Source organism: Myotis lucifugus, unplaced genomic scaffold, assembly GCF_000147115.1.
Source record: "Myotis lucifugus unplaced genomic scaffold, Myoluc2.0 scaffold_45, whole genome shotgun sequence".
Taxonomy (NCBI): domain Eukaryota; kingdom Metazoa; phylum Chordata; class Mammalia; order Chiroptera; family Vespertilionidae; genus Myotis; species Myotis lucifugus.
Genome location: NW_005871093.1, coordinates 2,787,027 through 2,804,247, shown reverse-complemented (window position 1 = coordinate 2,804,247; position 17,221 = coordinate 2,787,027). Strand labels below are relative to the sequence as shown.

General features: G+C 39.1%; 1 protein-coding gene across 1 annotated transcript in view; it reads left to right on the top strand.

Annotated features, from left to right (window-relative positions):
* Positions 1-17,221, top strand: part of LOC111825885 — a 699,632-nt gene that overhangs the window by 497,275 nt on the left and 185,136 nt on the right. The window contains exon 3 of the mRNA XM_023753412.1: positions 11,611-11,712. Coding sequence (XP_023609180.1) covers positions 11,611-11,712 — 102 coding nt within the window. The remainder of the gene's footprint in view (positions 1-11,610; positions 11,713-17,221) is intronic.

Genomic DNA, 17,221 nt, shown 5'->3' with positions numbered 1-17,221 from the left:
TTTCTCTTTAATTTCCAATGCCCTAGGAGCAGTATCAGTGAAAAAATTGCTTCGGATATGTCTGAGATTTTGTTGCCTTTGGATTCCTCTAGTATTTGTATGGTTTCCCGTCTTACATTTAAGTCCTTTATCCATTTTGAGTTTATTTTTGTGTATGGTGTAAGTTGGTGGTCTAGTTTCATTTTCTTGCATATATCTGTCCATTTTTCCCAACACCATTTATTGAAGAGACTGTCTTGACTCCATTGTATGTTCTTGCCTCCTTTGTCAAATATTAATTGAGCATATTGGTTCGGGTTGATTTCTGGGTTCTCTTTTCTAGTCCATTGATCTATATGTCTGTTCTTGTGCCAGTACCAGGCAGTTTTGAGAACAGTGGCTTTGTAATACAGCTTGATATCTGATATGGAGATCCCACGGCTCGCTGTTCCTTAGCGCTGCCATGGAGGAAGGAGAGGCTCCCGCCACTGCCACACTCACCAGCCATGAGCCTGGCTTCTGGCTGAGCCGCGCTCCCTGTGTGGGAGCACATTGACCACCAGAGGGCAGCTCCTGCGTTGAGCGTCTGCCCCCTGGTGGTCAGTGCATATCATAACGACCGGTTGTTCTGCTGTTCTGTTGATTTGCATATTAGGGTTTTATTATGTAGGACAAGTCAGCTTGGATTAGGGCCCACTGTAATGGACTCATTTCAGCTTAATTACCTTTTTAAAGTCCCATCTTCATGAAAAGTCACATTCTGAAGAAATGGAAGTTAGGATTTCTACATATGAATTTTGGGTGGGCACAATGCAGTTTATAATAGGGATATCAAATATGCTAGAAATGCATTTGTGGGACCCATCCCACCTAGGATGTCTGTGGCTTTTCAAAAAAATTGAATAGTGCTTGCTAAACCCATTTATTTCTATTCTCCTGGAAGTAATGTAAACTAGTATGAAATAGTCACTACTTGGTAATAAGTTTAGTGGTATACAGGTTAAATGCTATGGACTGAATTGTGTCCATCCCCCCCAATTAAAATTCATATATATGTGGAGTAAGGAAGCAATTAAGGTTAAATGCTAACATTTCCTTCCTTACACTTCAGATGACTATGTTTTCAAATGGGAAAAATAAAAGACGTAAAGCATTTCAGGTTTGAGGGTGATGGTTATTTTAAATAATGCCAGGTCATTAAAAAGTTTGAAAATTGGTTTTGTTTATAGAAAACTATAAAACTGAGGTTTGTGTATTTGTTATTTTTGTATCTTTATCCTCTCCTCCAAAATAATATTCTCAGAGTTTCCTTTTAATAATCAAATTATCATTATCAGAAGGTTAGAAACTATACCAAAGAGGTCAAAAGTATTTCTTCATAGATTTATTTGTGCATTTCATATGTATATTGTGTGTGAATTTGTGAGCCTATTTGAAAACAGATTTATCCTAGTAGTCCACAAACAAACCCAAGGAATGCCAAGCACCTTCTGTTCTTTCAGGCTTTTCTCTTTAATCCCATTTTGTACATCCTTTTCTCCTTAGAGTTTTCCCCCTATAGTTTATCTTTTTTTGGTAGAAAATCAAAAAGTCAGGTATGTTATTAAACCTTTTGTCTCAACATAATTTAATCTAGAAATAATACCCAAGTTGTAGATAGAGATGTTTAGTAATACATCAAGCATTGCTTTTTACATTTGCACTCTCTTCCCTTCACCTTATTAAGTTATGAAGAAATAGTATAATAGCACCTTGGCCAACTCATAGAAGAGTTTTGATTCTCTTGATAAGCTGTAAAACAGTAAAACAGTATTTTATCATATTTTAGCAGCTCCTTTAATTAAGAATATTTTTCCATATTTCCCTTTTTGTTTTGTTATTATCAGATTTCGGCATAGATTAGCTTTGCATATTTTTTTACATGCTCTGAATCAAATTTTGTTAAATTTTCTTTAAAATTTTAAAATATTTGATTATTACTTTGACAGTACCAAAGAATAATGTTTACTGCTATAATTTAGATTTGTGCCTATTATATTTTATATATAAGTGTGTCTTGTTTTATCACATTATTATATAATGATATATTATTTTCATGTTTGGTGTTGCTTTTTATCTCTTTTTATTCTTAGGTTTGTACGAGGTTTCTCTCTTATCTTTGTAAGTTTTGCTCCCAGTTTTACTCTACTTTATTAATTGTACAATATTTTAATTTTCAATTCATTATGTTATTTATATTTTTACTAGTAGCCCGGTGCACGAAATTCATGCACATTAAAAGGGAATTAATTGCCCTAACCGGTTTGGCTCAGTGGATAGAACATCGGCCTGCAGACTCAAGGGTCCGGGTTCGATTCCGGTCAAGGGCATGTACCTTGGTTGCGGGCACATCCCCAGTGGGGAATGTGCAGGAGGCAGCTGATCGATGTTTCTCTCTCATCGATGTTTCTAACTCTCTATCCCTCTCCCTTCCTCTCTGTAAAAAATTAATAAAATATATTTTTTTAAAAGGAATTAATTAGTGGAGATATTTTAATATTGCTATTTGCCCTTTCTCTATAATAGAAGTTTGAGAGATGAAAGGAAATTAGTAAAATGTATATGAAAATAATATATAAATTTATTAGTAAATAAACAGTAACAAAAGTATGTAACAACAACAGAGGCATGATATAAAAACGACAAAAACATGATATGAAAACAACAAAAACATGATATAAAAACAATAGTGATGCAAACAATGACTGATAAAGTGATTAAACTTATTCTAATATCTCCCTGTACACCACATTAAGAGTGAAAACACTTTCAGAGTGCTTGACTAATTTCCCTTGTGATGAAGTATTTAGAACTTTAACTGTAATGTCACATGCTCTTCAAACTCAAGAGAAAGCAACATATAACTGAACTTGTGCAAAAACAGGTTCAGGTAGGAATATTCCTACTCTGTCTAGAGTTTGTCCTTGTGATTTATTTATTTTTTTTTCTTTTTTTTTTTATTAAATTTTTATTGTTCAGATTACATTTGTTCCTCTTCCCCCCCCCCCATAACTCCCCTCCTTCCAGTTCCCGCCCCACCCTCCGCCCTCACTCCCCACCCACTGTCCTCATCCATAGGTGCACGATTTTTGTCCAGTCTCTTCCCGAATCTCCCATTCCCCTTCCCCCGGCAAGAATAGTCAGTCCATTCCCTTTCTATGTCCCTGATTCATTATAATCACCAGTTCATTCTGTACATCAGATTATTTATTCACTTGATTCTTAGATTCACTTGTTGATAGATGCATGTTTGTTGTTCACAATTTGTATCTTTACCTTTTTCTTCTTCCTCTTCTTAAAGGATACCTTTCAGTATTTCGTATAATACTGGTTTAGTGGTGATGAACTCCTTTAGCTTTTCCTTGTCTGTGAAGCTCTTTATCTGACCTTCAATTCTGAATGATAGCTTTGCTGGATAAAGTAATCTTGGTTGTAGGTTCTTGGTATTCAGCACTTTGAATATTTCTTGCCATTCCCTTCTGGCCTGCAAAGTTTCTGTTGAGAAATCAGCTGACAGTCGTATGGGTATTCCCTTGTAGGTAATTGAGTCTCTTTCTCTTGCTGCTTTTAAGATTCTCTCTTTGTCTTTTGCTCTTGGCATTTTAATTATGATGTGTCTTGGTGTGGTCCTCTTTGGATTCCTTTTGTTTGGGGTTCTCTGCGCTTCTTGGACCTGTAAGTCCATTTCTTTCACCAGGTGGGGGAAGTTTTCTGCCATTATTTCTTGAAATAGGTTTTCAATATCTTGCTGTCTTTCATCTTCTGGCACCCCTATTATTCTGATGTTGGTACGCTTGAAACTGTCCCAGAGGCTCCTTACACTATCTTCACACTTTCGGATTCTTTTTTCATTTTGCTTTTCCAGTTGGGTGTTTTTTGTCAAATCTTTGGTTTGATTCTTGTGCTCGTCTGGTCTGCTATTGGGTATAATATTCTTTATTTCAGTCCGTGTATGCTTACTTTCTAATTTCTTTATCGTAGCATCGAGGGTCTCATTAGTTTTCGTGAGGCTCTGCTCAAGTTTATAGCAAGCCCTCAAAATTGCGATTCTTAGCTCCATATCCTCCATTTCTGTCATGTTTTTTTGTCTCCGCATCTTTTATGCTTTCTTGGTGCACCCCCTTGTGGTCTTTGTGCGCAGTCTTGTTCTAGCCAAGCCTTAATTGTTGTAGTTAACACTAGAGGGATTTGACCACCAGGCCGACTGGCTGTAGGAATCAGCTGTGTGGAAAACTTCAGTCCTCTGGGGAGGCGCTAGTCCAGCCTTTGCCTGAGGCGATTGGCAAATGGCTCTGCGCAGGGCCTGGGCGGGGCGGGCTCAACAGGGCGGGGGGAGGGAGCAGCTATGGCTGCTCTCAGTCCGTCTCCAGGGGCTCTGCCTCTCTGTCCCAGCAACAGCTGCAAACCTCGGAGGGACCGTAGCCAGACAGTCCCACTTCTCCCGTTTGAGTCTGGGTCCCTAGAGACTCGCCCGGATCTGTAGCCCAGAGTCTGAGACTCACTCCCGACCGAAAACGACAACCGCGCCCTCAGCCACCAGCCCGCTTTGCGCGCGCACCGCCGCACCACCGTACCTTTAAATTTTCCACACTGCGCCTCCTCTAAGCCTCGTAATGCTTTTGTTTTTCCTTCTAGTTGAAGAGTCTCTCCTCAGTCAGCCTTCCTGTGGTTCTGGGTGATGTCCGTTCAGTCTTTTAGTTGTATTCTTAAAGTGGTTGTTCGAGGCAGCAAACTCCGGTGTTTACCTATGCCGCCATCTTGGTTTCTCCCTGTCCTTGTGATTTATTAATAGTCATCACAAATGCTGGCATCACGGGAAACCGTCATCAAATCAATTTAAATGGGAGGCCAGTGTCAGATGGGGACAAATTAATTCTTGTAATCAGAACGAACTCTCCCTCTGCAGATCCTGTTAATACTTCAGCTTCGATAATGTTAAGTCATAATCTTTTGATAATAAATCTGGTACAATTACAAGGACCCCATTTACTATTGAGATTTCTCAATAGCATGATGATTGCACCCACTTTCAATTTTAATTTATGACACAGCATTCCCGAAGGAGTAATACTATTAAGAAATTCGATGGGAAAATTTTCCTTTTCAGCATCATCTGTGGAATCAATGGAATCATCACACAAATATGTGTGAAAATCTCCATCGAGTATATCCAAAATTTCTTCATTTAATTTTTGAGCATGCTCATTTTTTGGACAAAGAACTGCACGTTTAGATATATTTTTAATATTATCTATAGATATAGTATTTCCAAAGGTAGCTTCAATAATAGATCCATTACAAATCATTTCACAGGGGATTTCAATAATATCCATTCCTAAATGAAAACTGCTATCAAGTTTGCCATCTCCAAGTTTTACTAACCATCCACTATAAGCAGAATCCTCTAATCTCATATTTGTTGTAAGAGACAACTTTCTGAAACATCCCCAAACATTGCAGTACTTTACACTCGTTTGTACTATGGCTGATCCCATAGCATGCAGTACAATACTGAGACATTGTCGAAAATCCCCTCCAAGAAGGAGAACTTTCCCACCAAATACAACATTCAGACTCATAATTTCTCTTAGTAATCTGTCTATGGCGTTTATAGCATGACTGGATGCCATGGTGCATTCATCAATAATGAGAAGTTGGGCCTTTTTAATAGTTTTAGCAACTTCACTGTTTATATTGAGTCTAGAAATTGAAGTTTCATTTAATGGAATCAGTAATTTATATTGGGAATGAAAAGTGCTTCCACCGAGAAGTAACTTTGCAGCAATTCCTGTAGATGCTGTGGGTAAAACAGTACCACCACGACCTCTAATATAATGTATTAAAACTTAATACAGATATTCAGGTGAATAGGATTCCTAGCTGGCAGGCCCCTGACAGCAAGCTGGCCACCTGTCGATTCCATGAGGAATAGGGCTCCCTCCTCCCTCCTGTCAGGGTCTGGGGTGCAGGTGAATGGGGTTTCTGGCTGGCAGGCCACTGACAGCAAGCTATCCAACAGCAGATTCTGTGAGGAATGGGGCTGCCTCCTCCCTACTGTCAGGGTCTGGTTTGAAGGCCGGCCACGCCCCCTGTTAGGCCAGACCCAGAGTTCTACCATGCTGTGGCCTCCGCCTCAGCAACCCAGGACTGACTGCTGCTGGGCGCTCCTGGCACTTCGAGGGTGGGTTCTTCCCTCAGGCCTCATGGCAAACAGCTTGGGAAGGACTCAGCCCTTGGCAAGGCAACCCAGGACTCAGTACTTCCATGCTCCACTGTGAGGGCGGGTTCCTGCCTGAAACCTCGCCCTCTGGGAAACAGGTCGGGGAGGGCGCAGCCGTTTCCAAGACAACCCCTGCAGGACTCCCTTCCTTCCCATTGGTAGCGCCTTGGGTCATGATGTTACACCCAGGGTTTTTATATAAGTAGATAATCTTCCTTTACTTTTTGCTATAGTTGTGTTTTGTTTTGTTTCTTATTTACGTTCTTTTTAATCTCTATAATTAGGTTATTTCTTTTATTTTTCATTTAATGGAAAATACATGAGTTAACCTCTAGCACATATTTTATAGGTCCTGCAAATTATTTTACTTACATGTTTATAATTTTCATTTTAAAAAATATTTTTATTTATTTTAAAGAGGAAGGAAGAGGAAGAGAGAGATAGAAACATCAATGATGAAAGAGAATCATTGATCAGCTGCCTCCTGCATACCCAACTCTGGAGATCGAGCCCGCAATCTGGGCATGTGCCCTGACCTGGAATCGAAATGTGACCTCCTGGTTCATAGGTAGACCCTCAACCACTCAGCCATGCCAGCCGAGCTATCGTTAAGTTCTTGAGTTTGGTTCTCTATATCTCATCTGAAATACTTTTTAAAGCCTAAGGAATAAAATAGTACAGATGCCACCCAATCTATTAAACCCTCCCCATTGTGGACAATTATTTTTTGGAAAAAAAATTTATGAGATTAAATTCTTACTGTTTTAATGAAGGTGTATTTCAAAATTTCTTTGAATGAGAGAAAATTCTGTGCTTATTGACACATTTTAAAAACCTTATATAGAATTTATTTAGATCCTTACAGGAGAACTCAGCAGTCTGAGATAGGATTTATGCCACTTTGAGGAACCAAAACTGTGGAATGCTCTTCTGCATTGCACTGCATAATTGGATGATCTTCTGTATTACACTGCATAATTTACATCATTCCTTGGGAGTTCCAGGCATAGACATCTTCTCTACATACTTTATTCTCCTATAAATTTTGCTTGAAGGGTTAATGACACCTGCTGAGCAGCTAGCATCTTGCTGGAACTCTCCATACTCAAGCTGAAAAGAATGATCATAGCCTGGCTCACAAATCTTGGCAGATGTGTGCAGAATTGCTCTACCTTTCACTCAGTCCAGGGAGATGAGACTTTGTTATATGTTCATTAGCAGTGATAAAACCATGGATCGTTATTTTCCTAATTAGCCATTAATAACAGTTAAGTCTGTAACGAGATCACAGTTTCAGAGTGTGGAGAATATATTGTTGACAGTGAAATCTAATGAAAAACGAAATGGCTTCATTTTATAAAAGATATTAATCTTATCGATATAATTACTGCCACTCAGGCCAGACATTAGTATCCTTTCATTTTGTCTCGTTTGTTTTAATACTGGTGACTGAAATATATACTCCTCTGATGGGAAGAAAGTTCTGGAACTAGAGAGTGAATTACAGTAATTTTTAAATAAACGAGGTGCTGAAGTATTTATAGGCTGATAGTAAGAAAACTCATTGCATCAGTTAGAGCAATGCTTTCTTATAACAGAGCCGCCATGGATGCTAGGACAAATCAATGTAAGCAGATTGATTTTTCTTAGGTCTTTAAATGTTTAAGCCAACACCTGGCCTTTGTAATGTCCCTTGGTTGTAGGAAATAGCTGGGAATTTCAGGTGAAGGATTACAACTTTTGAGTTAGTTATGCTACCCCAAATGATCCATTGGATGTGGCTGAAAATGCCAGTTTTAAATATATTCATGGGATTAAGAGTGAATACTTCTTTTGCCTGAAATCATGTGGTTTAGCTTTAGTACTTACTATAGTCAATCCATTTCTTTGAAATATTGAGCTGTCTGACAGTTTAAAATCCTAAGTTTCCTTTAAACTTGAGCCTGGCTTTGGAGGAGAAAGGGGTAGTGTGGGGGTGGATTTTATGTAAGACTCTCCCAAGAAAATTCACTGAAGTGCTTTTGCTGGCAGGGCACAGGGAAGACTAGCAAACTGCTTCATCTCAGTTCTTCTTGAGTTTTGCCCTTAGCCCAGATCAACAGTTAGTCAGATAATTTATGTCAAGTCCACTGGAGTCTCTTGTTGGGCGTTCTATCATTTTCCTTCCGTGCAAAAACATGGAAAAGACCCATATGCAAAGTCCACAGTTTGCTAAGCCAGTTAGATATTAGAATAGTCTTCACACCCTGATATCCTTTATTCCTTGGATCTTTATTTTTCATCTTAGTTGGGGGACTGAGTTTTTATAAACATCTCTTGATCAGATATCACCTTATAAGAGTTCTTCTTTGAGAATGCAGCCAAGTACTAAAGATGTATTTAGAATATATTCCATGGAGATACTAACATCCTGCAGACTCATTATTTCCATGTTAAATGTAAATACCTAAATGCATACTAAGGTGCAGCTGGTGTGACTCAGTGGTTGAGTGTAAACTCAGGAACCAAGAGGTCCCTGTTCCATTCCAGGTCAGGGCACATGCTCAGATTGTGGGCTCCATTCCAGTAGGGAGCATGCAGGAGGCAGCTGATGGATCTTTCTCTCTCATCAATGATTCTTTCTCTCTATCCCTCTCCCTTTCCCTCTTTCTGAAAAATCAATGAAAACATATTTAAAAAAATAAATGGGCACTAAGATTTGAATGAAGTGAGCAGTAGGCAGTAGAGACATGGGTTTAGTTCTAGATTTCATGCCTACTTCTGAGCACATCTCTGGTTTTATTTGTTTCTTCATCTGCACATTGGAGGTACCTTTACCTATGTTTGCTTAACTCAGAGATCCAGTGAGCTGAGATTTCTGACATTGCTTATAAATTAAGGGGGCCTCTCCACATACAGATTTTATCATCAGTGCAAACTTATTTAATAGTAGTCTGCTTTAAACTTGAAAATATATGATAGAATGTTATGCTAGCTAACTGTGAGGGCATATATTAAAAAATGAATTTATAAAGAAAGATTTCTTCAAAGACCATGGTGGAGGATATACTATCTATGAGGGTTTTTTTTAAAAAAAAATCTTGGCCTGAAGAACACAGAGAATGTGAGGATGAGCATGCCAGAAAGAGGAAATCCCTTGTGAAAAAGTGGAGAGCAGAAATGGACATGACATGTTCAAGAAAGCGATGTTCATTTTAGATTAAATCCCCTTTTATTATAAGTATAAAAATGAATACTTGAATAGAAAGACAATATTCTGAACTTATATTCCATAGTAATAAGAAAGGCTCATAGAGCTTGCATCTGGATTAACTGAGAATTAGCAAGTTTAGCAATAATTTAGGAGGAGACGAAATACTTAAAGGCTGAGGAGGATACAAAGTAGAATTAGCATCACTGTTGGGGTTCCATTAGAGAAGACTTCTGGAGAATAATGTTTAGAAGGAAATGATAAAAATGGATTTGTAGAGCCCTTGCTGGAGTTGCTGTGTGATTAGAGCATTGTCCCATGCACCAAAGGTTTTCGGGTTCAATTCCCAGTCAGGGCACATACCCAGGTTGTGGGTTCAATCCCTGGTAGGGGCCCATGTGTGAGGCAGCTGATTGATGTTTCTATCTCACATTGATGTTTCTCTCTTTCTCCCTCTCCCTTTCTCTCTCTCTAGAATCAATGAAAAAACGTGTCCTGGGTGAGGATTAAAAAAAAATGGATTTGTAGATAGTATGGAAGCTAAAAAGAATGCTCTACATAGTGGGGATCTGGAAATATCTAATTAGGTGGTATGATCAAAAGTGGTGTCTGGCCCTGCTGGTATGGCTCAGTGGTTGAGCATCAACCCATGAACCAGGAGGTCACCAGTGAATTTCTGGTCAGGGCACATACCCAGGTTGCAGGCTCAATCCCCAGTAGGTGCGGGAGGTAGCTGATAGATGTTTCTTTCTCATCGATGTTTCTATCTCTCTATCCCTCTCCCTCTGTCTCTCTAAAAATCAATAAAAACATTTTTTAAAAAGTGGGGTCTGCACTTCAGTCTTTAAAGAAGCACATTGAAGATATAGAAATGTAATACAGATTCAGTCTCCGTTCATTTTGTTCATCTTATCCCTTGGCCCCAGAGCCATATGAAAACCTGCAGATAAACGTTTTGCTACCTGTTATCTGTTCTGCTCTCAGAAGTTCCCTCCTTCCCAGAAAAATGGAACTTTTGCTTTGATTGAGACTATCCATGTTCTGGTCCATACACCCATCTCTAAGATTTCTTTCTATTTTCTCCCCAAATATGTCTTCTCATTCTGTTTCTGAGAAGACCCGAATCATTTCCTGGCAAGTCGCTTTCCCTGCCTTTGCTTTCTGCCTTTCTCCCATCAGGATTGTCTTCTCTCCTCTCAGCCAAATCCTCTGAGCTCAGTCCTCTTTCAAAATCCATGGCTTCAAAAATCACTTTCCTCGGTGGTCACTGGCTAATTTTTGGTTTTCATTTAGCAAGTATTTTCTTGTATGGTTATACTTACATGTCTTGCACTTTATTTCATTTGCTAGATTGAGCACATTGTAAAGGGGCTGTGTCTTGTAACCTTCATCAAATTGCTTGGGATTTCTGCAAATTTGGTTGGTGATGACATCATAGACAGACCGATCTTCCTTATGTGTTTGACTCGTTTATTGGAAAACCAGAGCTGCGTAAATGTGTAGAGACTTTTTTGTTTGTTTGTTTGTCACCATATCTCTAATGCTTACTATCAGGCCCCGTTGTGGACTTAATACCTGTTTGTTGAATGAGTGCTGGCTTAATTTACTTAAACTGTATGTCTTAACCTGTGACTTTTAAATATCGAGCAGGAGACCTCCAGAACGTTGTCTCAACAAACAGGATTATTAAGTGTCTTCCCAGTGGTTACGGATAGCACCCAGCATCTCATCATTTTCTCCTAGGATGGGAAAGCCTTGGTTTTTCTCCTGTTCTGTTTTTTATTAGAAGAGGACAGGAGAAACAAGGTGGGAAATTATAGTTGGTGTAATCTGGCCAGTGTTCTGGGTCTTTTTATTTTTGACCAACAATCACAATGAAACAGAGGAAAACTTTGAGGGAAGATTACTTTCTAAGATTTATGGACCCTTGTTAGACTTTTCAAGTGTTTATTTGAGGCTTGATCACTCTTTTATCTATATCAGCATTCTATGGTAAATGTTTTGCTTCTGTGTTTCTCTCTATGGCAACTTGCCTGACACTATTCAGAAACTGAGGAGAATGTTTAAGATCAAGACTTAAAGTTCTTCACTTCTGATGAGGCTTACAGACAGGGGCGAAGCAACAATCCTGTGAGGGGAGAACGCTGACTCTCTTCTTGTTTCTCTTTTCTTTTGTCTTTAGCTCAAGCCAGGACAGAACAGCTGCAGGGACAGCGACAGTGAAAGCGCCAGTGGAGAATCCAAGGGTTTCCACAGGAGCAGCTCTCGGGAAAGACTCAGCGATGTAAGTATTTTAAAAGAAATCAGACAGAACCACCAAACCTTACATCCCTTGGGTAAAGTCTCAATTCCCTACACTACACTTCATATCGCTTTGTATATCCAAGTATAAGTTCACCCTTTCTTCATGTACACATGGTTGAGCCTTGCGTTACAGTGTTATTCCATTTTCTAGTTTGACCTAAAATGTGTTTTAACAAAATATAAGGTAGGAGGGAGTATTTGTCACCTTAGAAACAGTCAGGAAATTCAGTTCCTTCTCTTGCCAAGTAATTGGCTTGTTAGTCACCCCTTCTAACAGAAATAAAATCGCAGAAAGGGATTATTACCAATCTCATGGGTGAAGAAATTACAAATAGCCCAGAGTTAAATGATGTCATCTCCCCAGTGTATCACTGCCTATTTCTGGGGGAGAAACCCTTGTGAGAACACACCATGCCTCTTGACGGATCTGTCAGCTCTCCATCCGCCCCCCACCAAGGGGCCTGATTCCCCTTTACCACTTGCCAGCACCACCGGGCCCTCTTCGGACACTCTAGCCTTCTTCCCCAACATGTCATATAACAGGATTCTTAAACCATCTTTGCCCCTGAGAGCAACACTTGGAAACTTTCTTATAAAATAGATCAAGTATATAGGAAATTTTATTATTGATACCAACACAGAAACATTAACAGAGTAAGTGAGATAATACTCTTAAGAAGACAGCAATTCTGTCCCTGAGTTTCAAGAAGCAGCAGAGTTAGGGTGTATAATAGGAGCAAATCCATTGCCTCTTGTTTTCTTCTTTTTTATGCTCCAAAGCAGTTTCTTCATTATGGTGTATATGATGATTAGTGTATTAAGTGTTAGTACATATTTACTTTTTGTCTGAAAAAGAAATTAAACTTTGCTAATACCCAATTTAATAATCATGGAGTAGTTTGTTTCTATAACTTATAAACATTTTAGAAATGTGCTCAAAGCTTTTTACTGAGAAGTGTTCATAAGCATGAAAGTTTGGAGACCATTGTAGCACACTGAGTCATTCCTATAAAAATCGCCCATCTACTTCTCCATCAGCGAAGGTGGACAACCACAAAAACCAGCCACCTTCCTACACCTCTCAGGAAAGTTTGTGAGATTTAGGGTAATAGTTGATGCATGCAACATTGAATTCTTACAAGAATTAAGTGGAATAAACAAAGTATAATTATTTATATAGTACTCTTAGTATCTTAATTATAGATATTTTCCTCCCCTTTTAATATTGAATAATGTCAGTTCACTCAGTCTTTGCTATGAGTATGAGTGGATAAGAATATTTCTTTGTTTATATTTCATTAATTTTGTGATGAGTATGAGTGGATAAGAATATTTCTTTGTGTGTTTATATTTCATTGATTTTGTGATACCACTATAAATTACTCAAGGAGCTGTTCTTCTGAAATTTTATATATATATATATTGATTTCAGAGAGGAAGGGAGAGGTATATATATATATAAATCAGTATATATATATTGATTTCAGAGAGGAAGGGAGAGGGGAGAGAGAGATAGAAACATCAATGATGAGAGAGAATCATTGATCAGCTGCCTCCTGCACGCCCCCCACTGGGGATCCAGCTGGCCACCCAGGCATGTGCCCTTGACTGGAACCAAACCTGGGACCCTTCAGTCCATAGACCGACACTCTATCCTCTGAGCCAGACCAGCTAGGGCTGAGATTTTCCTTTTAAATATAAGATCTTATTGACACTGGAAGTTTTTACAGGATTAGTTAGTAGTCTCAATTTCATCATATAGCAGAGAAATGAAAGCCACATTAGGTCAGTGGACAAGAGCATAGTATTACACAGTCATTGAGATCTTTTGACTGAGTGCTCTGAGGGCAGAAATATATTTAATACTTTCTAAGTGTTCAAAACTTTGAAGGAATTAAAACATTCCAGAGAATAGTGAAAAGGGATCGAATTCTCATAAGTCTTGTGCTAAACAGTTCTCTAGTGTGACTGTTCTGTGTAGTCATTTACCCTGATCACAGTTGATTATTTCTTCAGTTTCTTCCCAGTTTTGGGGGTTTTATTGGCTTATCTGCCCCACCATGCCATATTTCATCCATCGATGCAAGCATCTAGCGGCGCCTATCCTCTTTTCTTCCTACCCTCTCCCCAAACCTTTATGAAAGTTTTGCTAGCCACTGTAAGGAAGAAACAGAACAGGCAATACCATCAATGAGCTTCTTTGTAGTTTAGGAAATACATCTAATCCAGACCTTTGGAGGATTTTTGATATTTTATTTCTCCTTTTTTCTCTTATTTTTATTTGTGCTATATTTCCCCTCTAAAAGTTTATGTATGCCTTTCCCTTTCCTATACCATATATGTATGTGTTTTCTTAGAATTGTCAGTGTATTGATTGTCCAGAAATCTTTATTGGTACCTTTTAGGTGACAGGTATAATTCTGGGCACTTGAGGCTGAATGGTGAACAAGATGAAGTCACTGCCCTTGTGAAGTTTCCATTCTATCGGGGGAGGCAAAAACACGCCTGTGAGCAAACAGTAAAATTATTTCTGATATGATACATTTAATGACGTAAACAAAACAGCGATGGAAGGTAGAAGGGTGCATTTTGCTGTTTTAACTAGGGAGATTGGATTAGTCCTTTCTGTGTAGGTGACATTGAGCTGAAGCCTGAATGAAGAAAAGCCTGAGCACCTTGTGAAGATCTGAAGGAAAAGCACACCAGGCAATAAAAACAGCACGTTCAAGGCCCTAAGTCAAAGCAAGCGTGACATGTTTGAGGGAGAGAAAAGGCTGGTTGGCTCGAGTGCGGTGAACGAACACAGGGGCTGATCACATACTTACCCTCCACTGTTAGAGGAGAAACAGATACTGACTGCACCAGCAGTGAGTGTCTCTGTGTTTAAGAAGAGAATCCAATCCAGACCTGTGAAGGACTGCCGATATTCTGTTTCCCCTCCTGGCCTATGGTGAGGAGGCTAGGTATTACATTAGTTTGTAGGGCTGCTGTAATGAGTGACCACAAAGTGAGTGGTTTAAAACAAACAAAAGAAATAGATTATCTCATAGTTTTCAAGGCAAGAAGTCCCAAACTAAGGTGTCAGCAGGTCTGTGATCCCTGCTGAAGCCTTTAGGGAAGAATCCTTTCCTTCCTCTAGCTGCTGGTGGCTCTTCCGGTCCTCGGTGTACCTGGCTCTTAACTCTATCAGCCCAGTGTCTGCCTCTGTCTTCACATGGCCTTCTATTCTGTCTGTAGCTTTGTGTGCCTTTCCCTCTTCAAGAGGGCCAACAGTCATTGGCTTTAGGGCCCACCTTAATCCAGTGTGACTTCATCTTTTAAAGATCCTATTTCTAAACAAGGTCATTCTATCAGGGCTCTCAAGAGAAACAGAGCTAATAGAATGTATGGACATATACAAGGTTGGAGGCTGACAATCTCAAGATCTGCAGTCGGCAAGCTGGAGACCCAGGAGAGCTGGTGGTTAGTTCCAGTCCAAAGGCCGAAATGCTTGAGACCCAGGAAGAGTCAGTGTTTCTTCCAGTTTGTGCCTGAAAGCAGGAAAACACTGTTGTTACAGCTAGAGGACAGTAGGACAGAGGAATTCCCTCCTATTCTGAGGATGATTTTTGTTTGTTTTATTAAACTAAAGATCACACACATTAGGGAGGGGGCAGTATGCTTTATTCAGTCTTTCTATTTAAATGCTAAGCTCATCCAAAAACATCCTCACTGTGACACCCAGAATAGTTTGACCAACTATCATGATACCCAGTAGCCTAGGTAAAATTAACCCTCACAATCAAGGGGACACTGTTCACCCTAGATGATTTACTATTTTAAAAGGCTCTGGAAGATATTAAAAGGAGTGTTGTTATCATTGTTACTTTAAAATGTTTGCTTTGGCTTTTATATGCAAAACTGCAGATAAAGAATGAAATTAAAAAACAAAAAGCCATAAAGGTTGTTGAGTATAGTTGAGAGCTGGTGACAACTTGGAGTGGGTTATAGCCGAGGGTTGGAAAATGGAAGGTGGAAGTGACCATAATCATCATACCTGATGCTTGTTTTCAAGTTGTCGTCCTTTTTCCATTTTTACTTGAATTTTCCTAGTAGCTCATTTACACTATTTTGCGTCTTTATCGGCTATTAGTAATTGTATCCCCAAGATTGATTTCTTAGGATTAAGATTTCAGGTTCTTTTAATTGTCATTATTTTCTAAAACACTACAGGAAATCCACAAATGAGCTTGTCTCCTGACCTTTGCAAGAAATGTACTTGGCCATGATCCTTATGCTTCTTACTCCCAAGAGAGAAAAGCATTAACATGGAGGTGGGTAGGCAGGAATGTCAGACACAACTGGTGATTTGGAACAATTTTAAATATTCTATTTAAATTAGCCCTAGGGTCAGAGCACATATCTCATCTCCGGGTGGAGCACACATCCATTTCATACTCAGGGAGCTGTAATAGTAGCCGTGGCCTCTCTGTGTAGATCTCTAATGAATGGAGCACATCTATTTTAGATGGATAATCAATTTTGAAATCCCTTGTTGTAGGTAAGCTGTTAACACAGAAATGTTAACTTCATGACTTTAATGAGTAGCTTCAAGGATAGCTTAGTGACAGAGATGGAGAGAAAGTCAGGTGGCGGGCAGTGAGAAAGAGGAGAATGAGCATTTAATGAATATCCACTTGCAGACTTGAATGTCAGCAGCAACATTCTCCCTCCTGGAAAATGTCTTTCAACTGTGCATCCTATTACAATTCCTGCAGCCCATGGTAGCTTGGAGATTGAACCAGACAGAGTGTGTTTGTAAGAAAGCTCTCCTTTGCAACATAATGAGATCGAGGTATGTAATTTGCAGAGATAGCTAGAGCAGTGGTCAAATTGGCAAAAAAAACCCAACACGAAACAGAAACAAAAACAAAACCCAAAACAAACAAACAAAAAAACACACAGCAGAATGAAAAAACATGTTAAACAGGAGATGGCTTATAATAAGCCCAGAAATCGCATATCACACAGTCAGCTAGCTGGCGTTTTCTGATATTCTTGTCTTCTCATGCAAACTGCTAAACACTTTCTCCTACTCTATTTTCTCAGTCTCTCTATACCTCTAATTTCTACCTACTGCATTGAAAATATGAATGAATTGGCAAGTCTGCCACTTGAAGAAATATGAATGAAGTATTTGCCTAAACATGAATGCATGCTATCATTTCAGATGCTGTTGTATGCCTTTGTTGCATTTTTAAAAACATGTCCCTTTTCAAGCCTCAGTTTGATTCATAGGCTTTTCTGGATTTTATGGATATTTTTGCTGTATAGTTTGGACATTTTGTAAGAAAAACAGAAGACCCCTCCTCTCATTAGAATTTGTTGAAATCAACTTTATTTCATCAAATGGTTCAGTGGTCAGGGTTAGGCCTTTACGTCTTGGTGTCTGTCTCTTCTCTAACATGAAAAAGCAGCACCAATCCCTAAATGCACATCTGTAAATGTAT